The sequence below is a fragment of the Manacus vitellinus genome, unplaced genomic scaffold (genome assembly GCF_001715985.3).
Source record: "Manacus vitellinus isolate BGI_N305 unplaced genomic scaffold, ASM171598v3 scaffold_35_pilon, whole genome shotgun sequence".
Taxonomy (NCBI): domain Eukaryota; kingdom Metazoa; phylum Chordata; class Aves; order Passeriformes; family Pipridae; genus Manacus; species Manacus vitellinus.
In genome coordinates this window covers 2,213,555-2,240,786 of record NW_021940498.1, presented here as the reverse complement: position 1 = coordinate 2,240,786, position 27,232 = coordinate 2,213,555, and the positions used below count along the sequence as shown (strand labels likewise).

At 46.8% G+C, this 27,232-nt stretch overlaps 1 protein-coding gene across 1 annotated transcript in view; it reads left to right on the top strand.

Moving 5' to 3' along the window:
- The window catches only part of ILDR2 (immunoglobulin like domain containing receptor 2), a 28,121-nt gene extending 15,668 nt beyond the window's left edge, over nucleotides 1-12,453 (top strand). The window contains exons 4-9 of the mRNA XM_029961505.1: nucleotides 678-824; nucleotides 1,571-1,747; nucleotides 6,834-6,950; nucleotides 8,305-8,515; nucleotides 9,449-10,139; nucleotides 10,967-12,453. Coding sequence (XP_029817365.1) covers nucleotides 678-824; nucleotides 1,571-1,747; nucleotides 6,834-6,950; nucleotides 8,305-8,515; nucleotides 9,449-10,139; nucleotides 10,967-11,002 — 1,379 coding nt within the window. The 3' untranslated portion in view covers nucleotides 11,003-12,453. The remainder of the gene's footprint in view (nucleotides 1-677; nucleotides 825-1,570; nucleotides 1,748-6,833; nucleotides 6,951-8,304; nucleotides 8,516-9,448; nucleotides 10,140-10,966) is intronic.
- The last annotated feature ends 14,779 nt before the right edge of the window (nucleotides 12,454-27,232 follow it).

Sequence of the window (27,232 nt, the reverse complement as noted above, 5' to 3'; positions counted from 1 at the left end):
TCTTCTGTGTCTTCATTTGTAGGGTGTTTTTCAGCTGCTCCCTTTTGGGGCTTGGCTCAGACATCATCTGAGGCTTCAGTGGGGGGAAAAAAAGTGGTTGTTGTGTTTCCTGGCTGGCTGCAGCGCCTGAATAGGATGTTCGCTCGGCACATTCAAAAGAATAATTGCATGCGTGGGCCTTGCTGCAAAGGGGCAGGCCTGGCTCATTTACTGGGCTATTTATAGTGTGCTTTTCACCATCTAGTTTGTCCCATTAAAACCAGAATGTGGGTAGGGAACAAACACATAAGCAGGGCATGAACATGGCCGAGAAGAATGAGTCTTTGATGAGATCCAAATGCTAATGGAGCACGTCCTGTGGCATTCTCATGAGTCTGCTGAGGGGTGACAGGTTTCTGGGCTGGGGAAGGGGAGCTCCTGCCTCTGTGCTGCTTGTTTCTCAGCCAGCCAGAGGTGGTGCCAGAAGGGACCACATTTCTGTAGCTCCATTTCTCACTGTCATGTGCCATTTGGACACAGAGGAGGACCTAGTCCTGGACCCACAGGGAGCCAGTCCACTTCTGTTATTCACCTGTCTGTTTTGTCCCCGTGCTCTCCGTTGGGAGGATGTTGTTGACGTCCCTTCCACAGCAGTGTGCAATCCTGTAAGTATCTTCTTTTCTCCCCTTGTTTTCCAGAGTGGGTCTTTGTGGGCCTGGTGATCCTGGGGGCGTTCCTGTTCTTCCTCCTGGTGGGGATCTGCTGGTGCCAGTGCTGCCCACACAGCTGCTGCTGTTACGTCCGCTGCCCCTGCTGTCCTGAGTCCTGCTGCTGTCCCCGGGCACGTGAGTGACCCTGCCCAAGCCTGGTGCAAATCTTCTGCTGTACTGCTTCAGCTCCGTGGCAGAACAGGAGGAGAATCTGCTAATAATGCTTCCCTTGCCCTGAGCACTTTGCTTGGCTAAAGAACTCGTTCTTAGGGAGTGAAGCATCTGACCTATTACTCAATGGTTGAGCGCTCAAAGTTAATTACAAATGTAATTCCCCGAGCCCTCCCTGCCTTGGCAGCTGTGCCTGCTTCTCCAAAGTGTCATGCTCCCATTCCAAAGTTGTTGTTGTGTCAGTGAATGTTGTGGGTCAGAGCTAAGAGCATCCTGGGAGGCTTCCTCCTGGCAATGCAAAGCAGCTGCCCTCTACAACAGTGCAAAATCCTTGCAACCCAGCAAGGTTCCTGGTCAGACTCAGTCAGATCTGTCAAGTTCCATGAGCCTCATCCCTGCTGCTTAGGTCATCAGCTGTTTTTAAAGCTGAACTGCCACTAAATCATGGCAGTGGTAGTGGTGGGTGTAACACTCTTGAGTGTCTTTCTGGGCATCTTGCAGTGCTCGTTCAACCTGCTGTGTGACTTTATTTTAAACTCCCCTCAATGCCCTTTGAGGCTCAGAGAAATTCAGGTTGGTTCTTTTTAAATTCATTTGTCTGGTTGTCTCCTGCTGTGTTGTCACCTGTGATGTGTGCAGGTTTCGGCCACGTGCTGTGAGGGTCTGTGGGGGCTGCTGTGACACTGACTCTTGTTCTTTTTCTTTTTCAGTGTACGTAGCAGGCAAAGCAGCAAAAGCTGGGTACCCTCCTCCAGTCTCTGCCATGCCAGGTCCATACTACATCCCCAGTGTTCCTGTAGCTGGTGTGCCATCTCCTGCTGTGCTGATGGATAAGTCGCACCCCCCTCCCTTAGCCCCAAGTGACGCCAGTGGAGGAAGCCAGAATGGTAATTTGCAGTGCCAGGCACAGCATTCAGTCCCCTTTACTGGGAGCAGGGCTGGGAAAAGGAAGAATGATTGTCACTGGTCGGGTGGTGTGAACGGAAGAAACACAGAGAAACTGCATTTTAATCTTGTCTCTGACAATGACATTTGCATCCCTCAGGGCCACACGGTCCAACTTTTCTAGTGCCATCAGCACAGTGTCAGTCTGTGGATCCCCAGTTACATCAGCAGGGAATGGGAGGCCAAGTTCCTGTACAGGACCCCTCTCGTTACTGCTGCTGATATTTACTTGCAGAGGACAAAAGGATGATTTCAGGGGAACAGAGGCAGTGGCCATTTTCCCCTTAGAGCTGATGCCTTGCAAGCTGCTTTCTCTTTGTATACTCTTCTTCCTACCCTCTGTAGGGGACTGCTTGGTAGCAGTTTTTGCTGCAGCATGTTTTACTGTTCCCATCGCCTTTTGGGCAAAGGAACCTACTCCCTTGGTGTTTCTGCCCAAGAGCATTTGGGGCTGGACCTCGTCCTTTGCCTTACAGAAGTCAGTAGGGCACTTTTTTCTTCAGCCTTTGCATTTGTGCAGTGTGAGAGATGAAAGGCTTCTAACTAGAAAGGAGTTGTGGATCAGTGTCAGACACAGACTGTCACTATGATGACTCTGTCTCGTTGAGGGTCACTTCTGCTGCCATCAAGGAAGAAGAGGGCAGCTATTTAGCCACACAAATTTCAGGATTGGAGTGGTGGTCTGAAGTCAAACAAGCTGCTGCAGAAATGGGTTTTACCCGTGTAGAGTCACCACTGATCCAGCTACATGTCTGATTTCAAAGCACCACACTAATTATCAATTGTGAAATTTGCTCATGACAGTGTGTTGATAAAACACATATGAAAAGACAAGATTAAGTAGCATAATCAATTAATTAAGTTTTTGGAACAACTCTCCATGTCCTTCTGCTGCCCCAGTCAGTATATTAACCTTTCTAGAATTACAAAAAGTATTTTCCTTCAACGATCATAATTTATTTTGCCACTGAAATCAAAACAGCTCTGGAATGGAGCACTTTAAAATAGGAAATAAATCAATCATTGATCCAAAGCAGAATGTATCTGATTCAAAAACCTTTGTCAGAAAATGATGAATGACACCCCAGTGCTTAATTTTTTTTCTCCTGTGAAAAATGTCACTGCATGTAGAGCGTGGTGGTGGCTGTGGGAACTTGAGGGATTTTTTAAGAGTCAGATCACAGCCCCAGTCTATTCTCTGCTAACAGAGCACAAGTGCAGAATGAAAAACTGTGGATGTGTTTGGTAACCAAACAGAATAGCTCTTAAATTTGCATGATCATTACACAGAAGGATGCATTTATTATATGATCCAAATCAGGTGTCTGGACTCAATCCCTCACCTCAGGACTTGACGTGAAATACTATGTATTGCAAATAAAAACATTATCACAGAATTTTAACCTTTGTGGCAAGACAACAGAGGTTCTTAATTTCTTTTTTATTATTATTATTTTAATTAATTTATTTTGCAAGAATGTGGACGAACCCTTAGTCTTGATCATGCACCTGTTGTTCCTTGAACTGTGGAGCTAAGGAAGGGTTATAGCATGTATCCTGTTCCTTGTCCCTTAAGTTCCTTCACAAAGCCAGAATATCCCCTAATGACAGGCTGTGGAAGAGAAAACATTATGTGGCTTTTCCATGCTACTTATTTGCTGGTTGGCCAGACAGCAAGCTAAACAAAACAGGTAATGGTTGAGTTTATAGTAAGGACCTTTTCTCAGAAGGAGCAGTAATCATGGTCTTTGTGTCCTCCACACAGCCAGTGGAGGTCTGAAGTGAAACCTTTTATCTTTGAGAGTTCAACCTTTCTGTCAAGTCCGTTTAGAAAAACAGGATCAGAAGTGCTGGGGGACAGAGGATGGAGCCTAAAAAGGTTAAAAACTACAGCCTTTGCCCTAGATAGATTCTGTGCTTAAAAACGACCCCTGTGAGGGGATCTAGTGAGCAAACTCAGGCATGAGGATATTTAGAAAATTTGTCCAGGGTTACAGAAAAGCCATATGACAAAGCTCTGATTAAGCCTAGGAACTCCATGCTAAACTTAGGGCTGAATAAGGAAAAAAAATCCCAAAACCTTTAGCTCTCTTATTTAGAAGTGTTGGCAACACATGATTTAGAATTCATGCTCTATCTTAAATCCAGTGGTTACCTGGAGACTCTTGCATATATCCCTTAAACCCTGCACACAGGGAAGCTCTTGATCCTAGAGCTGGGCTGCAGACCTTTAACATTTAAAGTGTTTAAGGATGAGGCATCATTTATTTCCTAACCATACTTGTCTGAAAAAAATAGTAGTGCTGTCCTTTCTGGGGAGGGAAACAGCTTACAGTTTTGGCTGACTTGGTTCCACCCACAGAAGAATAAAAATAATGTCTAGTTAAACACAATTTAAACATTAGAAATCAGTGAACTGTTCAGGAGAAAAAAATATGGTCTAACAGGGAAGAACACTCTCTTCTCTTTGACTTCAGTGAATGGTTCTGGACATGTGGTCAACATCTCTGCATCTTTATTTCCTTATAATTAAGATGGGCCTAAAATTATTCAGACCTGATTAAAGGATTATGGCAATTACAGATGAAGAAAGGTTTGAGGAGGAAGCAGTAATATCTTTGGTTCTCAGATGAAGGGATAGTGAAGAGATTTAATAAGTTGAACATTATTAATATCATTATGAGAAGTTTTTAATAAATAAACATAGAGACAAAAAATGCTTCATCGGTAATGGAAAATACTTTTTATGAGCAGTTCACAGTCATCTTTGCAGATTTAAATCCAAAATTAATTTCTAGATGCTTGCAGAATTAACCAAGAAATTCATTTGCCTTTTGATACACAGCTGCAACTGCAAGTCAAGCATGAAGCCTAGCTAATTCTCCATCAGTTCCAGGAGCTATAGATGTTGCCCAAATAGATATTTGGCGCAGCTTCAGTGTGAGTAGTGGCTCCGGGGAGACAGCCTGGAAGCTGCCTGTTCGAGTTCCCCAAAGGTTATTAGTAGGTCAGAGTCATTTCCAGCTGATGGTTGTTTGCTGGCCTGTGTGTAAATGAGGTGGCAGCTTAGCTGAGCTCCTGGTAGAGACATTAGAAGAAAGAATAGTGAGAGGCCTCTTTCCTGGCAAGGTACCAGGCAGAGGCCAGCCGTGATGGGGAGGTGCAGAACTGGCTTTGCTGCTCGTGCAGTGCAGCAGGAGCTATCTCTTCTGAGGCCACTCAGTCCAGCCCCTCTTTATAGTAGAAATTTCACTTGAGGAGATGTGCTGTGCTGCTCATTTTGGAAGGCAGAGACAGGATTCCTTCCCAGGGTTCTGTAAACCACTGTGTGCATTTTGCAGCCATTGTGCACACACTCATGGGGATAATAAAGCACAGCAGAACTCTAGACTGCAGTCAGCTAAGCTATCTGGAGCCACATTAAAAGAAGGACCCTGATAGACCCATACTGTGTTTTTACATCTAATACCTTTCCCAAGTGCAGACACACAAGGTAATATTTCAAGATGTAGTCACTTAACTTACATGTGCGCAGTGAAAACCCACAGTAAAGCACTTTGCTCCTGAAGCAACCTGTGGGATTGTGACAGGGATTGTTCTACCCATTTCTATGGCACAGCCATTCCTGAAGCAGAGCATGGTAATTTGATAGTGCACAGACACAGGCACAGCTGTGTTGGACAGAAGGTGCCTAAGAATACCTCTGCCAAGTCCTTGCTCAGCCCACACAGTGCCTAGTATGCAACGTACTACCAAACCCATATGTTAGTAGCTTGATATATTGCAGTGAGGGATAAAACAGAAGGAACAGGTTGGCTCAAAACCACTCTCCAAGTGTTTAAATTGTTCCACCAGAGGAGCACTCATGCACCACTGCAGTATTCACACAAAGGAACACATTAACCCCATGCAAGGCAGACAGGTTCCATTCTATAGTGCTAAGTGAATTGTCCTTATCACAGTTCTGTAGTGAGGCTGAATTTGAGGGTTGTAGTCCTCTTTTGTACCTAGACCTGAGTTTGTGTTGGGCCTGAAATAGTCCCAGGCTGAGACCTTTCTTAAATGATCTGCTATAAAAGCCTTATTTTCTTCAAAGCCCTGACAGGTGGAGTTCTCTGCTTGCTGACTTGGGGTAGTCAGGCTGTTCATAGCTGTTGTTAGCAGGTAAGGTGTGCATGGACCCAGCCTCCCAGAGTTAGAGCTGCTGTGGCTCCAGATGTGTAGGGGCTTCTTTTCTGCACACAGGAGTGTGGAAAACCCCCCAAAAAGCTGTCCAGACTTCCCCTGTGAATGGAGTAATCCCAGGAGTCAAGCACTTATTGTATGTGTAAGACGTACCTTTTCTGTAGAGTGAAGCACATAAAGAATGCCAGAGCAGGCAGTTTCACAGCTACCAGTGGCCTCATCATGGGATTGGGTATAAATCTTAAAACAGTGTGATGTGCTTTGTGGGATTTGGTGTTCCCTTCTGTATTCTCTGGAGCTTCTGCTGCCACAGGCTCTTCAACCTGTGTCAGCAGAATTTGTGGTGCCGGGAGGGTGGAGTGGTCCTGCAGAGTGACAGCTCCCAAATGCTCAGCCACCTGCTGCTCCTGCAGACTGGGAGCTTTAGGGGAAGCCTGGTCTTCCGGGACTGCTTCTCCTGTACCATGACGAATCCTTTCTGTGGTGCTGGGGAAGGAGAAAGGAGTTCTGCTTTTCTCCTCGCAGTCGTCTGTGGGAGTTGGAATCGCTCTGTGGCAGTGACACCACTTGATGCATTTGGCTGTACAAATTGGGCATTTCCAAAACCATTTTTGCTGTTAACTGCAAACTTTCAGAATGATGCAACTGCTACAACTTCACATCCCACATTTTAGACGAATTTCCTCTGAAGCGGCGACTGACTCAGTCTGTTTTGACGCAGCCTACCTGCCTGCAGACATGAGCTCAATTACAGAAGCAATGTTGCTGGAATGTCTTGTTCTTAAATTGTTTCAAAATCTTAAATGTGTGTTTTCCTCCTGTGCTTTTTTTCTTTCTCCCTAGCAGTGCGCAAAGGGTACAGGATCCAGACTGACAAGGACAGGGACTCCATGAAGGTGCTGTACTATGTCGAGAAAGAACTGGCTCAGTTTGACCCAGCCAGGAGGATGCGAGAACGATGTAAGAAAGAAGCATAGTTTGTTTTTTTCCTTCCCACTGACTGGAAAAAGACTGCAAATTCATAGTTCAGAGTTGGCTGTCTTTGCCTCAGGGTCAGCCTTTAAGGTATGATGTCCAGGATATGGGAAATGGGGCAGATAAAGCCTAGATTTTAGGTATCTACAGGTACGTTCTGATTTTGAAGATCTGATGTTTACCTAATCATTCTTAATTAGAGCAGACAAAGTGAGGGATACTGAAAAGCTCATGAAAATTGTGCACTCAGGTAATTAAACTTTTGGATCATCAGCACCTTATCATACTTACACCTTCTACAGCCTGTGGTGCGATAGTAGCTGGGATATTGTTTTCACAATTTCTGTACGTCTTACAGTGTAAATTGCAGTCTGTAAATTCCCAGGATGGCAAAATAGGAGAGGGATGGTTTTACTGAAAACAAGTTTTGTGGGCTGCAGTGACCACAGTGTGGTTTGAAGGGTGCAGAAGGTTTGTTTGGAGTGGCTGCTACAGAAGGAGCAGGGACTACAAGAAACATTCAAGAAGCCAGATATTGTGACACTGAGCTAACCCATGTTAGGCACCAATAGAGACTCATTTAAAAGAGACATGTGGGATGCTGCAAATCAATGAAGGTAAGGCAATGGGAATGACACTACATCAAAGCACTTGTACAGATTAGGCATAACGAACAAATGATATATTCTTCTTAAACAGTCGTTGCTGAGCACGCTGTCTTCTCCACCCACAAACTTTACTATAAAAAGACCTCTGCAGATTGGTATGTCAGGCCTCCAGATGTCAGTGCGCTTGATGGGGTAGAGACTGACAGTGATTCAGACAGACACTTACTTTTCTCTTAATCTTTTTTTGTGGGTGTTGCTTTTGTTTTAGATGGGCAAGTCAGGGCAAATCCAGAGCCAGCCTGTCTCTCACCAGGAAAGGGGGAGGTGGCACAACTGCTGTGCTGTGCTGATGTCCCACCACGCTCAGTGCCCACCTCCCAAGGCAGGGAGCTCACATGTGTTACTGAAGCAGGGCTGAGGGGAATTTCTGGAGCGCAGGAACCTCATGCCATTTACGGTATCCTTGGAATATCCCACCTGGCTGCCAGCGACAAGTTCAGAAGACCTTTAGGTCTAACAGCAGCTCTTGTGTCCAGACAGAGCTCCAGCAGTGCTGGGCAGGATTGATCAAGGGTGCGAAGGCCTCTCATTCCACTTCGATTGTTTTTTAACAGAGGGCAGCTCAGCTTTTCTGCTGAGAAAGCTGCAGCTGAGCGCATCACAGCCTGTCCTCTCCTCCCCTCTCCCACATGCTGTCAGGTGAGGATGCCCATCTCATTTCTTTTCTGCAGATAACAACACCGTGTCTGAGCTCAGCTCGTTGCACGAGGAGGACCTGAACTTCCGCCAGCCCTACCGGCAGTCGCGGAGGAAACCCCTGCCTCCCGCGGGGGACATGGACGGGGACGCGGAATACTGGGCGGGAGTCATCGGCGGGGGCAGCACGTCCAGGTCTCAGGCTGTCTCTGATTACAGAGATGACAGGGACAGTTACTGGCACAGGTGAGGAATCACCATGTTGGGAGGCAGCTATATCTGGTAAAGAGAGGAGAAGGGACAGATGGACTGACTGGTAGCTCTTCCCCGTTTCCTGCTGCTCTGGTTCTGCTTAGCAGGAGAGAGGGGTTAGACAGAAATAGGAAATCTGGACGTGTCGTTAGATGAGGTCAGAATGAATCTGATTCCCACATGCCTGCTGAAGCCTACCCAGCTGGGTAAGGCTAGGTACCATCCCCATTCCCAGTGGGATATAAAAGTGAGATTAACAGGGAACCAAGACACCCTTCCTCAAGTGGGAAGGTACAGTTACAAATCTCTCTCCTGAGATTTGCACCTGATACCTCCAGCGCTTCCCAGTGCTGGTTCGCTTTATTTGGAGTCGCACCCTGGTGCTTTGGTGCAGCAAGACTTGTACTCCAGGCCTAAAGGACTGGCACTCTGGTACCTGGAAGAGAGATAGCACATCCTTCCTGCACGTACCAACAGCCCAGTCTCCAAAAGCAATGGCAGGGATTTCCTTCCTTCAGTATTGTGCTATCTTGCCAGTTCACTGCTTCGAAATTGCCCTACTGTGAGCTTCCGAGGCTGGGTTCTTGGGTTTTCCCAGCAGGACATAAACCTAAAAGCTCTGGGGCCAAGAAGAAGCAAGTCCAGCCCTGCACACTGGAGGTCAAGGGAGGTGCACTCTGGGGTTAATCTCGGGTAACCTTAGATATGCAGAGCCTGAGCTGTCTACACCGAGTTGCCTTTACAGTCAGCAGAGAGAACCCGGGTCTCAAGGATGTGACACATCTCTTCCTATGGAAGATGATGGAAACAGTCCAGATGATTCACGCTCCCAGGAGTGCCTGTTTCCCTCCATTGTCTGTGCAGGCAGCCCGAGGGGACGAGCGCAGCCGGATCTTGCCCTCTAACTCTACCTCTTCCCTCCTGCAGCCAGCAGAGATCCAAGTCCGAGATGCTGTCCCGTAAGAGCTTCTCCGTGGGAGTGCCGGCTGTCTCCATGGACGAGCTGGCAGCCTTTGCAGAGTCCTACAGCCAGCGGCCCCGGCGGGCGGACAGCCAGGAGACGCGGCGCTTCGAGCGGTCGGAGTCGCACGGCGGCCGCAGCGGGGGGCTGCCCCACCAGGACAGCTCCATGGAGGAGTACTACTCCAAGCGCAGCAGAGGGAATAGGGAGCCGCTGACGGACTCAGATCGGGGCTGGTCGTACACCCCGCCCCGGAGACGGGCCCACGAGGAGAAGCACCTTCCCAGGCTGGTGAGCCGGACGCCCGGAGGGAGCCAGAAATACGACCACTCCTACCTCAGCAGCGTCTTGGAGAGGAAATCTCGGAGCTACGATGAGAGCGGTGACCATTGTGCCACCCCTTCGAAGCTGAGCTCGCAGCCCAGCCAGAGAGGAGGGGGAACATACTATGCCTGGTCACCACCCTCCACCTACAAAGCCGAGAAGTCGCAGCAGCAGCCACAGCAGCCGCCGTCGTCTCAGGAGGAGGATGAGGAGGAGGACAGCCTGCCCCCCTACAGCGAGAGGGAGCTGAGCCGGGGTCCCTCGTACAGGGCCAGGGAACAGGCCTACCTCAATGCCTCTGACAAGAAGAGGAAAAAGGACCCCAAGAAAACAGTGAGGCCATGTCTGGTGGTCCTGGTCCAAATAGGCTGAGCGGAGAGTCACCAGGCAGGGGTTACTAACCAGGGTTGACGGGCAAGGGGGTTTTCCAGGAGGGTAGAGCTTGGGGTCTGGGTGTGACTGCCTGTGGGAAGGGGGAGGTCACTGTGGGTGTAGGGTACCAGAATGGGAAATAGCTCCTACATGGAAGTTCATAATGGAGGGGAAAGCCAGATGGGCCTGGGACTAGGGAGGTAAGGGATATCTTTGGCATCTGTAGCCTGGTGATCCAATATGGTGGGAGTTTATCTGGAGTTTAGAAGGATCATGATAGGGAAGTAACCTGAGGCTTACAGAAATTACAGGGCTTTGGCATTGATCCTTGTTAAGGAAGGGTTGAGAGGCTCTTGTTCTTCAGACTCGGTCAGGGCTGGTAGGAAGGTATGGTGTAAGAGACATCTTTCTGAAAGGGGTGATTGTTGACCCACTCCTCTGGGCTTGTGTAGGGCCTTCTATGCCAAAGGCATTCCTCACCCAGGCTACCAGCAGATGCAAAACATCCTGCCACAGTCCCAGCTAGTGAGGACTGATGAGTTCATGGCTGGTGGGGATAGGGATCTGGCTGAAGTCTGCTCCACGAGGGAGACCTTGTCGCTAGAGTAGCTTGGCTGTTAGGCCTGAGCTTAAGTGGCATGTGTGAGAGAGGAATGGGTTGTGAGTGGACAAAGCTGTTGCTGTTTTGTTGTGTCTCTGTCAAAGCTTTGTCTATCTATTTGTTCTGTGGGTGCTTTCCTGTTGACTTCAATCTTTCGTTGACTTCTGTCTTCTCCCTCTCTTCTCAGAATGATTTCCCAACGAGGATGTCCCTTGTGGTTTGAAGTTGTGGACATCTCATGTTGATGGGCTGGATATCACAAGGTGACTGCAGTGGAGAAGATACAGAGCAACAAGCAAGACTCTGTGACCCTTTGCAGCCATCACCTGTGGACTGTTTCAATTGTTTGTTTCATCAGGGGAGCAGAGCCTTTTGTAAGAGACAGACACCCATGAACAGCACTCGGTCTCAGAGGCTCTGGGAATCTGCCAAGAAAATGAGGCCAGGGCTCTCTTTGGCACCCTGTTTCCCAGTGCCCTCCATTCTGCACTGGAAGGCAGCCACATCCCTACTGTCCCTGCAGCCCTGAACTACAAGTGGGGATGGCTTTGTGCCTCCTGCCCTGTCTTATGTGCAAAGGGAGGCCTGTGCATACCTCTTGCTGTCTGCCTCCTCAGTTCTCTGGATCAAAATTGTCATCAATACTTAGAGCCATCTGTGTCATCCCCATGATGGGAGGAGGCCTTGTTCTTACAGCTGCAGACTGCCTCCAGCTGATGGGGCCCTAAATGGGAAAGAAAACTCACATCCTCTAAGAAAAGGACTGATGAGGTGTTAACTTTGATAAGGGCTGAATGGAGAAAGACAATTATGAGCTGGTTTGTTCAATATTTAGTTCTGTTCATTGTGTGATGAGAGTTTCAGGTGAGATTGATGTATTGTTTTGAAAGTGGGTCAAAGTAGCTTTTATTGTGATGAGAGCATGATGTGTTTTCCCCCTGTCCGCAACTGTGTTTTGTTTTGATGCAGCTGCATTTCCTTGCAGCTGAGCTATGACCCTGTAGAGCTTCAAGCTAGAGTACCTACTCCACTGTACCATAAGCAGTGCTCTAGCCTTGCTGGTGTTCTGCTTCCAGCACCACCAGACATCCCTGCAGAGTGAGTGGCCTTTTTATTTTAAAGAAGCAAAAAGAGGACAGTCTCAGTGAGAAGGCAGCTGCAGACCTTCAGTCCGTGCTACTGGTATCTCTACATTCTGGGAATTGTTTCCAGACACTGAAGAGAGCAGTAACAGCAGTGGAAAAAGAATTAAGCTCTGTGGATGGACACAAGCTTTGAAAGTCACCCTTTTAACTTACAACCATTTCAGTCACCTTGACTGGGACAGGGTTTTAGTGGCTGTTGTCTCAGGAATAGCTGAATTTAGAAGTGAGTGCTTCACACCATTTGGAAGCCTAACATTCTTTTTTTCATAGGGTATTATGCAGTCATTTAGCTGCCAAAATCATCATGTGAAGGAAGATGATGGGATTATTTCAAGGGTCGGTATCTTGCCCCTTATTATGCCTAGAAACAACTTAGTGCCCTGTTGTGTTATGGACATTGTCAGCCTCTGAAATTACATCTTTGTTGTTACTCTGGGAATTTGGGAACCTGTCTGGCCTCAGGTGCTGATACTGGTAGTACTGTTTTGAACACAAGGTTTATTAAATCACTGCAGTTCTCCATAAAAAATGATAGATTAATTTCTGTATTACTCCTTTGCCAGGTCAGTTCACCCACCAGGAATGGTCAGGGGAGAGAAAGAATAATCTCCATAGGTCTGATGACAGCGCAGTTTTCATGTGAGAAGGTGAATTGGTGAAAGGATGGCTTTCTTCCTTATTCCCATATTCCTCTGTAGTTTTGGAAATCATAGTCCTGGGTCTTCCTGGCAGAGAAGCATTAGCCTGCAGGGACATAAAATCATGGAACTACAGAATTGTTTGTGCAGGAAGTGGTTGTTAAAGAACATCTAGTTCCAACCCTCTGCCATGGGTAGGGATATCTTCCACTGTATCAGGTTGCTCAAAGCCCTGTCCAACTGGACCTTGAACACTTCCAGTGATGGTACATCTGCAGCTTCTCTGGGCAGCCTGTTCCAGTGCCTCACCACCCTAATAGTAAAGAATTTCTCTCTTGTATCTCCTAAATTACCGTCTTTTAGTTGCAAGTCAGTGCCCCTCTCCATTGAGGGTAAAAAGTCAAGATGGATGACATCAGATTCACTTTCCTTATTCCCCAGTGCAGTCTGGGGAATAAGGAAATCACAGAAGACCTCCAAGGGAGCAGGCATGATTTGCCCTTGGTGGAATCATGCTGGCTGTCTCTCATCACTTCCCTGCCATCATACGCCCTGACACAGCTTCCAGGAGGATCTCTTCCATGATCCTAGAGGTGAGGCTGAGTGATCAATAGTTCCTAGGGTTCTCTTTTTTTTACCCCTCTTAAAAATGAGTGTGATGTTTCCCTTTTACCAGCCACGGGGAACCTGACTGCCATGACTTTTCAAACAGGGAGAGCAGCTTAGCAACTATGTTTGCCAGCTCCGTGCTTGTATTGTGGTTGGAGAGTCTAAATGTTGAGTATTTTCATCTCTTCTCATCACTCATGTGTGTTCCTAGGAAAATCCCAGTACAGTTAACAAGAAGTAGGGAGGTGGCTGCCATCTGAGACCCCTGGGGCCTTGAGGAGTCTACGGAGCCACACTACATGCTGTTTTAAATTAACATTTCATCCCTGACGTATGATGGTACTGGCATGGTGATGTTTTGTTAGTCTGAAAACCTTGGGAACCCCTATGCCATGAATTTCAAGGGAGCTCAGCCTTCTATCCTTTCCATGAGACATCAGTTTACATAGAAATTTGAAAGTGCATCTGCAACAATGACTATGTCAGAAAGGGGCCAAAAAACTGATTTTACAGTCTCTGAATACCTCTGTGTTTTAATCACACTGAAAGCCTGAGCATCACAATCTCCTTTTCATATCAGTTATGTTCTGTCCCTTATCTCAGTCACTGCAGTTTATTTGATCAAGCCCTCAGCAATGAGTTGTGTGTATTAAAAATACAAGCCTTCCCCTCATTTATTTGAGTTGGTTTTGTTTGCTCAGTGCTGGTACTTTAGGGCTTCTGTACACTGTGTGTAAGAAGTTGCCATTTGTGTATCTAGCTTATAAATAAGTAGTTGCAAACTAATTCTCTTAAGAGAACTCTTTTAATTATAGAAACAACTGTTTGTAAGAACTCCTCCACATATCTTGAATCCAAGTAGCTGGAAAAGTATTGAAGATTTTATAACTAGTGATTCCAGAAGTTTTACCAGATGATAAGAATTTCAGCCTTAAAAAAAAAAAAAAAAAAAAAGGAGCAGGTCTTAATTCCCTGAAGTCAGATCTGGGCAGCACCTTGCTCTAAAATTTCAGATTTCATATCTCCCCGTACAGATCTGAAGGCATTTTCATGGTTTCCATTTACTGATAGTGTCTGTGCTCAGGCCATCTTTTATTTTTCCAATTAGAAATGTGTCTGCAGCAGCAGCAGGAGCAAATGGACCAAATCAAGAAGTGAGGGGTGACGTAGAGTATTTGTACAGCTACACAACCCTAATGACCCGTGACTCCTGAACGGGGGAGCAGGGGGCCAGAGGCTGCTGGAGAGCCTGAGAGGAGCCTCCTGTTTCAGGAGAGAAGCAATGGTTTGTGTCTGCACCATCCTTCAGAACACCGGCAGAATGCTGGCACTGGAAAAGAACAAGCCTGGTTATTATGTGGTCTCAAATTATTATAAGTTTTCCAGTTATCGGTTTTTATTGCTGACATAAAATTAAAATCCTTTTCGTACCAGATATGGATGTCTGGGTCATGTCAAGGACACAGATAGTTTTGTGATCTTGAAATCACAACAACACAACAGTGGCTTGCTAAGAAGACAACCGAGGTCATTAATGAATCCTTTAAAAATAAAAGAGCCCTTAGAGCAACAGCAGGATCAAGCATCAGTGGTAGATTTGGCTGTGCTGTCAAGAAAAGTGATCTTGGCTAGTGAAAAAAAAGTTTTGACATAATGGAATGGGAAAATAAATACCAGTGGTAATGACTTCTCATCAATCCCATTATTCCTTTAGAGCACATTGTAAAAGTTCCAGTGGGTGGCTTCAATGTGAATATCCTCAGAACACTCCATTTCCAGTGAGATGGAAAATTAACAAAGCTAGCACTTTGAATATTTTAAACTTCTGAGAAACTCCAACATTTATAACCTGAAACAGCAAGCCAGAATGATTCAGGTCTTTGTGCTGGCATGTAATACAGGGCACTGTTGGGCATCCCTGCCTTTGTTCCTGCAGTCAGGTCAGAGATGGCCATCAGCCCTGTCCCCCAGGCTCACCTCTCCTCCCCTGCAGCCACCACTGGCAGCTCTGTGTGCCAGGTTTCCCTGTGGGGTCCCAACTTCTGCTCAGATGTCCTTCCACAGCTCACTGAATTGTGGTTTTCATTCTGGCTTGTGACTTTGGGTCCCTGCTGGCCACAGATCAGCAGTTACACTGCCTGCCTGACCTCTTCCAGGTGGGCAGCACCAGTTCACCTCCAACATAAGACAAGTGGTTTTGCAAGTTAACACTTTTACATTCCAGTCCTCTCCAGATTTACCTTAAACTGGCCATATAAATTTGTGTGTAAAGTAAGTATTGGGCACTGTAAGATGGAAGTGGCCCTTTGCAGGGAAGAGAGAAGAGGTTTCAGAGCTTTTTTTTCAGGGAGTGTCAGGAGGGTTAACCACACATGGATGCCACTACTGGACTGGGACCAGCTTCCTCCAATAACAGTGATCTGACATTGCACAGAAGACCTTTCCTTGGTCAAGTTGCTCCTACAGGTCTGGGTTGTCTTGAGCAAATCAACTGGAACTCTCCATACTCTTGAAGTGGAAGAGGACTCCTGTCTCTTTGAGTACCAAGGTTCCTCCCCAAGCTGCTTCTCTGAGAGATACAGGACAGCCACTGGGCTGTACAAATACAGATCCATGAGAAGGAACAATCACAAAATATTTCAGAAGTCAGACCTTGCCACAAACTATTACAGGTACATAAACACAACACCACAGTGTTTATGATGCCTGGGCTATTCTGAAAATAATTGTAATGACGTGGAGATTGTTGAGAAACCACATGGAGCTGTCTTCCTTTTTCTTCAGGGAACTTTCACACAAAAATGTGGGTGAGAATCTGTTCTTTGTCACTAAGTACAAGCTTTGGGACACAAGGAAATAAAAGCTAAAGGGGCTTTAGCTCATTTTTTGTCTGGATCCAGGAGCAAGGATACCCTTGGCATAAACCAGGTGCTGCAGATTTGACCCTATGATTCCCAAAATCCCTGTGGTGCAGCATCTCCATTGGGCTCCACTGGCTGTACGTGCTTTCTACAACAGCTGTGATGCTGAAACCACCTTCATCATCACCTGGGGCTCTTAAAGTCCCTTTCCCATTTCCTGGAAGATCAGAAAAGGGATCCGTTACATGATGTGACAGAACAGGAACCATTCTGATACGATCTCAGAAATGCCAGCTGGATTACCAGCATTAGAAGCAGAAAAAATCTGAAGAATAAACTTGGCTAATACTAAAGGAAGGAACCTGCCACGATTCCCATATGAGTTCTCTTGTGACCTTTATAATTGCTTTTTGACATTTCCCCCTGCCTGCAGGGGGGCCTTTGCCAGGGAGCCCATCACCTCCTCTCCCTTTTGCCTGTCATGTTTTGTCGTGCTTGTAGTGCCTCTGTGACCCCTCTGCTTTCCTTTGGCTGTTTCCAGTCAACCTTCAGCATTGTGCCTTGGGCTCCAGATCAGTTCAGATGTAGAATGAGTGGCATTTTGTAAAAAGACATTTTTACCCCCTATAAAAGCAAAAATTACAGAACACCCACAACAAAACCCCCAGCCCTCCAGATATTCTCTCAAGCCCAAGCAGGGATGTTACTGGAAACATTTTAAAAATTAAAGCTGAACATAATTTTAAGAAGAGTAAGAATTGTTTTCAGCCCCAGGGCAGCTGCAGTCAGAGCTCTGAAGTGCAAACAGCAGGAGCAAATGCACTCAGGTTTCACTGTCCTTGGTGAGAGCAGTGGCAGAGAGAAGCAGCACGTAATGAGTCAGAAGGCAAGCGGAGTTCCAAGATGCTCCCAGTTACGTGTGAGTTAGAAGTGTGGACTAAAAGTCGACAGGCTCAGTTTAAAAGCAAAATTCAGTCCAAGGAAACTTGAGCCCCAGCTCAGAGGTACAGTTCTCTTGCTGTTTACCAACAAGCTGGGCTTTCTCCCTGCTGCTGTTGCTGCCTGCCACAGCCATTTCCCAGCCATCACACAGTGAGTGGCTTTCTTTGCTGTACTTGGCTGTCATTATTTCACTTATATTTTCCTTCTCCTCTGTAATGAACTTATTTTCAGTGTGAGGGGAAGAAGGACATAACAATACTCTATAATGAAAATGTAATAGTTTTATAGCTTCTTGAGACACATCCTCATCCCCAATTACCAAGCATTATACATTTGCCATGCTTGCAGTATCTAAGTTGTTGTCTTTGAGTTGTCACCATGGAGAATAAATGCAGGAAAAGCTACCACCAATCTGCCTTTTTATTATCCTGCAGGCAAACAATTTTCCCACTTTTTGCTAAGAAATGAGAAGTTTACACGAGTGGTTTTTGACCCATTTTTTGATTAAAAGACAATAAAACAAACATTTTCAAGTGGAGCAGGAGACCCTTCATAAATTTCATACCATTCACAGGATAACATATAGGAACCCATTTTTCCCATCCTCCTTTCATTCACGAAATCCCTGCAAGTACCCTGTGGAGCCACACTACTTCACAGAAAGGACAAACTCTCCCCTGGTTTTGCAGACCTAAAAGCTTTTTTCCTGTGGATTTTAGAGGGAAACTTCTATCTTTTCCCTGTAGAAATCTTATTTGCTTTTAGCAGTATGACCTCACTGTCCTGGAGCCTGCACTACTCTTGACTGATGTTTTTGACTCTCATAAACAAGCAACTTCCTTCAGATCCCGTCTCCACGTTATAAATAATGGATTCACACTCACACTGTTTGTAGGTGTAATCTGAACAGCATTTACATGTTTAGATCCGTGTCTGAGAGGTGTTACCAGCACTCAGGTGAGAAGTGCACACAGCTCTGCTCTGTATTTCCCTGTGCAAGGGAAATTCCTTGGCTCTCCAGTTTCCTCACTGGAAAGGGAAGCTATCCAGGGACACCTGTTTCCTTGGACAATGCCAGTCAGGCCGAGCAAGCTCGGCCCCTCTCTGGCTGCCTCTCCCAAATCGTACAATAGTTTGTGTGAAAAGAGGTCTTTAAAGGTCATCTAATCCAATCCCTGTGCAATCAGCAGGGGAATCTTCAACTAGATCAGGTTGCTCAGAGCCCCATCCAGCCTGACCTTAAATGTTTTCAGGGACTGGGCATCAGCCACCTCTCTGGGAAGCCTGTTCCCGTGTTTCTCCACCCACATTGTAAAAAAATCTTCCTTATATCTAATCTGAATCGACCTTTCTTCAGTTTATACCATTACTTCTTGTCCTATCACAAAGGCCCTGCTAAAAAGATTGTCCCCATCTTTCTCTAGGCCCCCTTCAAATACTGGAAGGCTGCAATGAGGTCTCCCCAGAGCCTTCTCTTCTTTGGTCTAACAGCCCCAACTCTCTCAGCCCATCTTCATAGGAGACATGATCAGCCCTCTGATCATCTTTGTCTCCTCCTCTGGACTTAATCCAACAGATCCAGATCCTTCTTATTTTGGGGGCCCAGAGCTGACCACCTGGCCATGTTTTGGCTGCTCCTGGGGGTGGGTGAGAGGAGCTCCTGCCGGGGTGGTGGGAGGCAGAGGGCTGGCAAGAGGCTGATGCAGTGGGGAGGGTGGTGGTAAAGGCCTCTAAGCTTAACACTTGTATTGAAAATTGTCTGTCATCCTTTATTTGACCCCATGTGAACGTGCTCAGTGTTCCTTTGGCCAGCTTTATTCCTCCTCCGTCCCTCAACGCTCCCCCCCCTGCTCCCATGGGAATCTCCAACGTGGAGCAGGAAAGGTTGTACCTTGAAGACTAATGGGTGTGAGAAAGACCTGACAACAGAGGTACTGAGAGGTCACCCAGCTCAGAACTCTGTGGGAGAGCACTTCTGGCTGGGGAGGTGTTTGTGCCAGCAAGGCAGAAGCCAGAGGTGCCCCTGGAGCTCCCACTGTAAGCTCCTGGTTACCCCTCACACAGGTAAGGCTCTTCTGTGCCCAGACACAGCTGGTCCAGAGCTCTTGGCTGTAGATACAGGTTTGTGATTTCAGGGCCATTTCTGAATTAGAGAAACGAGCCTGAAAAAATAGCCTGAAGTGGCACAGGACCACTTAATTACAGCAGGTGTGGTGTTTTCGTTTAGTCCTCGCTGTGTGACAGAAATCCTTTCTGCTTACATGTCAAGTTGGTTTCCATCAGCCTCTCCAGAGCAGGTGTGGGTGATTTTCATGTCCCAGTTATCACATCTTCTCTTTGAGCAACAGATCACTCGGTGCACTTGTCTCTGAATAGGTACTCCAGAGTAGGGAGAGGCAGAGCTCCAACTGGTCGCATTTTGCACTCAAGAGCCTGCTAAATGATTAATTAATTCAGTCTCTCAAAGTTCCCTGCTTCCTGGCAAAGCCAGAGCGTGTGTTGCTACAGGCCTCAGTCCTGCTCACCTTGGAATCACAAGTTTTGGCAAGGGCTTTGACATCCAGTAAGGATGTGCATACAGAAAGGACGTGTGGGGCTGGTACCTAGAACAGTTTTCTTTAGACCTCAGAGTCCCAGCTCCTTGAGGTGGAACCACTAGCCCAGCCAAGTGCTCAGGATTCCTGAGAAAGTACAACTACTTAAATTAGTAAACCCACAGTGCACATGCAGTCTAGTGCAGCTGCTTTACAGAGACTGCAGTGTGCATCCCTGACAGCCAGAACCACCTGATGCTACTTGGAACCTGCATCTCTGCAGAACTGAGCTGCCAAGGCTTGGAGAGCACTTGATCTCATGCATAAATAGGCCTTCACCTGATGGACAGAGTGACAGAACTTGTGTGGGTAGCAAGCTCTGAGCCTAAGGTATGTTTTAAATAGTACTGGGGGAGTGAAATGGTGAAATGTGTTTGGGGTTTTTTTGTTATTTTTTTTTTCTTTTTTTTTCCCCTTTAGATAGAAATATATTTTCATATCTATATAAGTTTTTGTCCTTGCTTCTCAGAAGAGAGATCTAGGGCTGCCTTCTGCTCAAGTCAGTATGGTGCCTGAGTGCAAAATTTCACTCCCCAGTTTCAGTAAAATGCAACCTAGGCTGGTTCTTGTGAATAGCTGTAAAAGGAAAGCTTCTGCAGCAGAGCTCTGTAATCAAGATGTCTCCATGGACAGTCAGTCATCCTGACGAGAAACACTTCTTAATTAAGCAAAGATGCTGCATTGTAGCTGAAACAATTCCTAAGTGTCCCAACTTCCCTCATCACATCAATGAGCCTGGAGTTAAAAAGCTCCCAACAACAAGGGGCTTTAGAGGATTTCAAGAGAATTATAAGTCTAACAATTCAACACTTGAACATGTTCAGCATGCAGAGAACACATCTCAAAATGTGTTTGAAGAGCAGAAGCATAGTTTTGTACTACTTCAAAGATCTTTGAAAGGCAGAGTATGGATAGCATCCCAAGTATTGCTGTGGAGATCTGAGATCCACACACTTCTGTGAAAAGCTCAACTTCACTTGCAAGCAAATCAATTAAGAAGCAGCCCTTGCAGCCAAGCTTAACTGATTTCCCGTTTGAGCATCTCAATTACACCGATTTCATGATTAAGCTTGTTCAGATTAATGGGGAAACCAAAAAGAACCCACGGTCACAATATTGGAAAAACAGTTTAGGTTAATGAGCGAGGACGCCGGTGTTTGTGAAGCAGCTGGTAGGGAGAGCCTGGGAGGAGAAAAGGAAAACAGCTGCCTGCAGATAAGCACTAAATTCAAGCACAGGAGCAAAGTGAAGGGGAACATGCTGGTGTGCTTTTAACACATCAAGTGGCAACACAAAAGTGCTGCAGGAATATTGATCATCTCACTCAGCTGATTAGTACCTCTAGGTTATGTCAGGCTTTTCCAGGTCTAGCCTTTCCTAGAAACATAAAAAAAAAAGAAGAAGGAAAAGCAACAAACATCTTAAGTGGTGTGTTTCTTGGGAACTAACAGCAATACTGGCCACATTATTTCATTCTTTTTTTTTGGCCAGTCTGTTCTCTGACTCCAAGCTCTCAGTGGTACATACCCTGCTCCTTGTAAGGCTGTGGTCTAGACTGGACTAACAGATTTTAAAATGAAGTCTGTCATTTAAGAAGCGTGGATCCCCTTAAGGATCCTGGAGCATGAGAACACTCAGCACAGCTGTATTAATTCAGACTCTTGGGGAGAAGGTGGCAGTAGAGTGAGAACAAATGACTGAAACCAGATCTACTGCCAATGGAGCACGAAGCTGTGCCCTTTGTGGTAGCAGCTGGTGGCCAGGGGAGGTGTGGATGTATCCACATTGCTCAGCCAGCAATTCCAGGCATATTCTGGTCATACCTGCTCGCTTCCCTGGGATCCCGTGTTCTTCATGCTGGGCATTCTCCTTGCCCTAAGTGACCTCCCCCATTTGAGAGCTCACCTCAGTGTGAGAACTCATTGTTACCACCAGGCCTTATGTGAGGTGCTGAAAATAAAAACCCCGCAGCACAACAGATCTGATCTCTCCGTTTTCTTCCCTGAGGCACACTGTGGTTTCTTCCTGTTTGTCTCTGTGGGTGGAACAGGCATTTCAGTATACACTGCCACGTTCATTACAGGGAGTTCTTCCTGCTAGAGATATTAACATCTTTGTTATTACTGCCAGTTCTCTCCTCCCCCGTACCAAGTGGTTGCCTGAGCTAGAAATTCCTTTTAAGGACAGACTCCCAGTAGTAGTGTTCTCCTCATCAAAGTAGGGAAGATCTCTTCAGAGGTCAGTTCCTTCTGCTTTCTCAGAATCCTGCCTCCCTCACATTCCTTAGAAAGTCATTATTAAAATTGTCAAAACCCCTCATAAAAATATCACAGAAATTCTAGAAATCAGTTTCATGATTACCTCTTTGTAACCATGAACAACTCTTAACCATAGCGTTCAAATCAAAAAGTTTTATGCAAGAAAAAATGTTTAACATTTAATATAAAATCAAAGTTTGACATAGCTTATTTTTCCAAATGTCATCCTTTTTCTGTTCATCACCTGACAATTAAAAGACCGCAATTAAAAAAGTCATCTTAAATACTTTTAAAAGCCTTATAAAAACATTCATAAAGTGCCACCCACAAAAGCACCTAAACAAGAATTTGAGAGAAATACGTAATTAGGATGTTAATTTACTTAATTGCTGCTGAGGACTAAGCCATCAGACAGCAGTGTAATTTAACAATGACACAACCCAGCAACTCCATTCCATAGATGTGGCCCCAAAACAGCATCAGCTGGGCCCACAACACGTACACAGAGGCACCTAGCACAGTGTTGTGGGGGTTTCAAATAAATAAATCCTAACACCATCTAAACCCAAGTCTAGCAGCAAGTGGGAGATGTAGGTTCTGTGGGAAGCAGTCATCCCAGGCTGTGGCCTTACTGGGAGGGAAAACCCAGCTGGTTTGTACAGAAAAAATGGCACAAACTATAGGTGGGGTTGACTGGGATAAAAAATACTCCCCACTAGAAACAGCAGAAAGAGGGACTGATCCTTGGAATGTCTCTGTGTTCTCCTTGAATGGCCTTGAACACACCATACCATGTAAGTACCTTTCTGTTCCTCACCTCCAAAAGAGGGGCTTTAGGACAACCACCAACACCACAATGAACACGCACGAGTTCTTCACTCGAGCATCTGGGCAGTGCTCACTGCTCACAAACGGATTTATCCAGAAGCACAGGGGACAGGCCCCGAGGGTTCTCTCCCCCAAAATTCGCACCCCGTATGAGATGTCCAGGGAGCAGCTCTACACCTTCATAGAATCATAGAATCAGCTGGGTTGGAAGGGACCTCCGAGATCATCAAGTCCAACCCTTGATCCAACACCGCTGCAGTTCCAGACCATTGGCACGATGCAATTCGTCTCCATGTTAAAACCTCCAGGGACAGAGAATCCACCACTTCCCTGGGCAGCCCATTCCAATGCCTGATTACCCTCTCTGGAAAGAATTTCTTCCTAATATCCAACCTAAACCTCCCCTGGCACGACTTGAGACCATGCCCTCTTGTCTTGCTGAGAGTTGCCTGGGAGAAGAGACCAACCCCCACCTGGCTACAACCTCCTGTCAGGGAGTTGTAGGGAGTGATGAGGTCTCCTCTGAGCCTCCTCTTCTCCAGGCTGAACATCCCCAGCTCCCTCAACGTCTCCTCACAGGACTTGTGCTCCAGTCCCTTCACCAGCCTCGTTGCTCTCCTCTGGACCTGCTCCAGGACCTCAATGTCCTTCCTGAACTGAGGGGCCCAAAACTGGACACAGTACTCGAGGTGTACGGCTTGAGCCCAGTGTGGATGTGCTGGTGCTTCAGGAGGCTGGAGCTCTGGCTGAAGCTCTTCCTGCACTCGGGGCAGCTGTAGGGTTTCTGGCCCGTGTGGACTCGCTGGAGCTGGACGAGGTGGGAGCTCTGGCTGAAGCCCCTGCCACAGTCCCTGAAGAGGAAGGGGCGCTCCCCGCTGTGTGTCCGCTGGTGCTGGATGAGATGGATCTCCGAGTGAAGCCCTTGCCACACTCAGGGCAGATGGTGGGACGCTCCACATGAGGGACTCGCCGTGATGCTGCTGCTGCCACCACCCTTCCCTCCCGCCTTTTCACCAGGGTGATACCAGAACAAGTCAGCTCAACCTCCTCTTCCTCCTCATATCCGCCTTGCTGAGCCTCTGGGGAACCATGCTGACTTCCATGGCTGTCCCCAAACCGTTCCTCTCCTCCTCTGGTCCCCACTGCCAGTACATCCTGCAGATATGCGCTTGCAAGGGGATCTGGAAGGGGCCCTAGGTCACCACCTGGAAAAAAAGTATGACTCAGTGACTCCTGCTGGGAAGTGGCACAGCAGAAAACGTGTGCCAGCTGTTATCCTGGGGAGCCTGGTCTGCACTGTGGAGGAGAAGCAGTAAAGGGAAGATGGGGAGCAAATAGAAACCCAACTTCAGGAAAGGCTCCATGACCTTGCCATGCATCAGAGCAGAGGTGCCATGCACAGCAGAGCCAAGGGCAATGCTACTGGAGTCTCCTTGTCCCCAAGAACTCTTCACACGTTGTCTTCTTGATATTCTCTCTTCCTAAACACACCCTTAACCACAGGCTGGCAAAGGCAAGCAGGCTACCTGCCCCCAGGGGGAAACAACAAATCTCAATGTGAGCTGCATGAAATAAAGTGGCTTAAATAGCACTGAGGCATCTCAAAGAGTATTTCACTTGCTCTGTGTTTATAAACTTGCATAACTTGTTCCTCACCCATGTGTGTCTCCTCCAAGGCCTCATGGTCTTGTTCTTCTTCTTGGTCCATCTGTGCAGTTTACGTCAGGTTCATCAATCAGGAACCTTTCTTACAGGAGCAAACAAAAGCAATATTAGTTGAATATTCAGCAGGAGATTGTCATATGTCTTAAAATCGACTGCCCCTGCTGAATATTGGGATCCAGCAGAGTGGTTCCATAAAAGAATGGAGTCAACTAAGCACCAAACATTTATGGGCATCCTGTGCACTATTGAGGTATCTGATGTCAGATATTTTCCTTAAAGGGGATTCAGGGCTGCCCCTTTTCTAATAACTGATACACATTAGGACATGGACCAGACGTGCTGGACTCACAACTGGTTGACAGCAATCACAGATGCAAGTGTAAGCAAAGAGAAAAACCCAGCCATACTTACACTTCTTTAATAATGACAGCCAAAAGACTTATTATTCTCCTACGAGTATTTTAAATACGAAATTATTTTTTAGACACCAGAACCTGATTTTCTTACTTGCTACCTCACCTCTTCTTTCTCCTCTAAGATTTTCAGGTTTGGGCAGAAAGACTCAACAAAAAAGCAATTTGATGTCTTGTCTACTCTGGCTGGATTCTCTCAGTTGCCAGCCTGGCATCCCTGCTGAGCTCCAACAACCACCAGGAATGCAACTCTCGGGCAGGGTGCTCTTACAAATGCCATCAGCACCCAAGGCAAGAATTTTTTCATCAGTATTTACTATTTTGAGGCCAAACCCAGACAAACAGCAAGCAACAGCAGTTAGCAGTTGCTGCAGGAAAAAAAAGCAGAAGAACAGGGACAATACAATGGTAAGAAAAATCCCACTTTATTTTAAAAAGTATGAATCAAAAATGGCAGGGAAGGGATACCACAGGGATGAATCTATAACCAGAGAGCCACATGCACCCTGGGTAAAGCTGAGATCACATACAGGAATATTTTTAAAGCATTTAAGACATTACTTTCTTTCCCCCCTCTTTATGGATACTTACTACCAGTTTGAATCACTTCAAAGATGCTGTACTCTGCTTGAAGCTACCAGTCTCTCTGGACAACCAATACCTCTGGACAACTAGTCAAGCTCCAGATGGCATTGACTGAACTGGACAGATGAGTGCTGGTGCAAATAAACACAGCAAACTGATGGGTGCCTGGCCCTGGACTGCTTCATCCGCCAAAACCAGTTATTTAACACTGGGTAATAAGGGATTGGATTGTGTCAGAATCAAGGAGACAGCTCAGATGAATGGAACAGTTTTGGACTCTGAATGCCAGAGACCACAAAACCACCAGTCCTGAAGTCTTTTATGCTATGTGGCAAAGCCGGACAGAAAGAAAGGGAGCAAGCAAAAGAGACAGACTGCAGTCTTGACCTGAAGAACCATGAAGAAAAAAATAATCAGATAAGCAAAAAAGAAGCCTTATAAAAAAAAAAAACACAAACAAAACACTCCCCCAACCCCCAAAAAAAAAACCAAGAAAAAACCCCCAAACCTTCAAAGTTAATAATCTCAGGCCCTACTTAAAATATTTGCTGAATGCTGGAGTGGACCACCCCTGCAGATGGGTTGTTTCCAAGGCAATAGACAAAGGGAGGCTGCTTTCTGCAGCCCTGCAGCTCTCAGGATTTTGCCACTACCGAGAATTTCTGCTGCAGCAGTCTGGCAGAACAACCCAACCAAGCTATTTACATGCTGCAATGTGTACCAGATGGGCCACCCCCGCTCCAGAGCAGGAGGAGTCAGAACCATGTCCACACACACACCTTTCCCCCAGGCAACTCCCCACAAACAGAAGGGTTTTGCTCTGGAAGCTGTCAACAAACAGGAACTTTGGAGGAGCAAATCCACCAGCATTTCAGAGGTGGTACCAGCACCTGACAAATGCCCAATGATCACCACCCCGGGAAACATCTAAGCAGGCAGATAAAGTAGAAGGAAGAGTTCCCTTCCGACCCTGCAAAAACTTCCTAGCTTGGGTTGCCACTGAGACACTGCTGCTATGCTCAGATTTGCTATGGCAGCTCAGCAGAAAGCAGATAACCTTTGTACAATCAACAGGGTAGTCTGGAGAAAGATTCCCATGATCACAGTCATGTCTCTGTGAAAGGAGGGGACAAACCTCATCAACAGAGGGGAACTTCCATCAGGGATTTCATCTGTTACTAGCAAAGGCACAGCCTTGGGCGTATGGGGTTATTGCTTGAATGTGGAAACCGAAACAGGGGCGCGTGGATTTACTGCAGGCAACATCCACAGCTTTACTAAAATGAGACATGAAGGATACCCAATTTGGACCTCCATGAGGGGCTTTGCAACCACACCACACTGTTCCTGGGGCCTCAGCTTTAGCATAGTGATAGCTTATTTTTGTAGCTGGATCCTACAACGTACGTCCTTTGCCTCGGCTACTCATTTTCCCTTCTGAACACTCAGCTCTACTTTCCCCCCATGGCTGGTATTGAGGTGTGGGGGTTATGGGAGCTCCATCCTTTCAGCTTCTCGTGCTCCTGACGTGCTTCCAGCAGCCGAGCGCTCTCCGGGCGCGACAACAGCACCAATTCCAAATTCAGAAGGCAGCGCTCAAACCTTCCTCTCCCCAGCTATTTTTTTGGGCGGGGATAGATAACGCTCGCGGCAAAGCCAAAAGGTGAAGACTCTTTTATTTTATTTTTTTTTAAATCACAGAAAGCTGTTCACCATGCGGCTGCCCGCATTTCCCTCGGGAGCGATGGGAGCCCCCCCATCGCTGTCAGGTTTGTTCCCGAACACAACGCCCGCCCTCCTGCGCGGCTCCGTGCCCGGCTGGGGCGCGGGGGGACGGGACGGGGAGGACACCGGGAGGGGGAACGCAGGAGGGGGCGAGAGCGAGGCGGCTTCTGGCAACAAGGAACTGGCACGG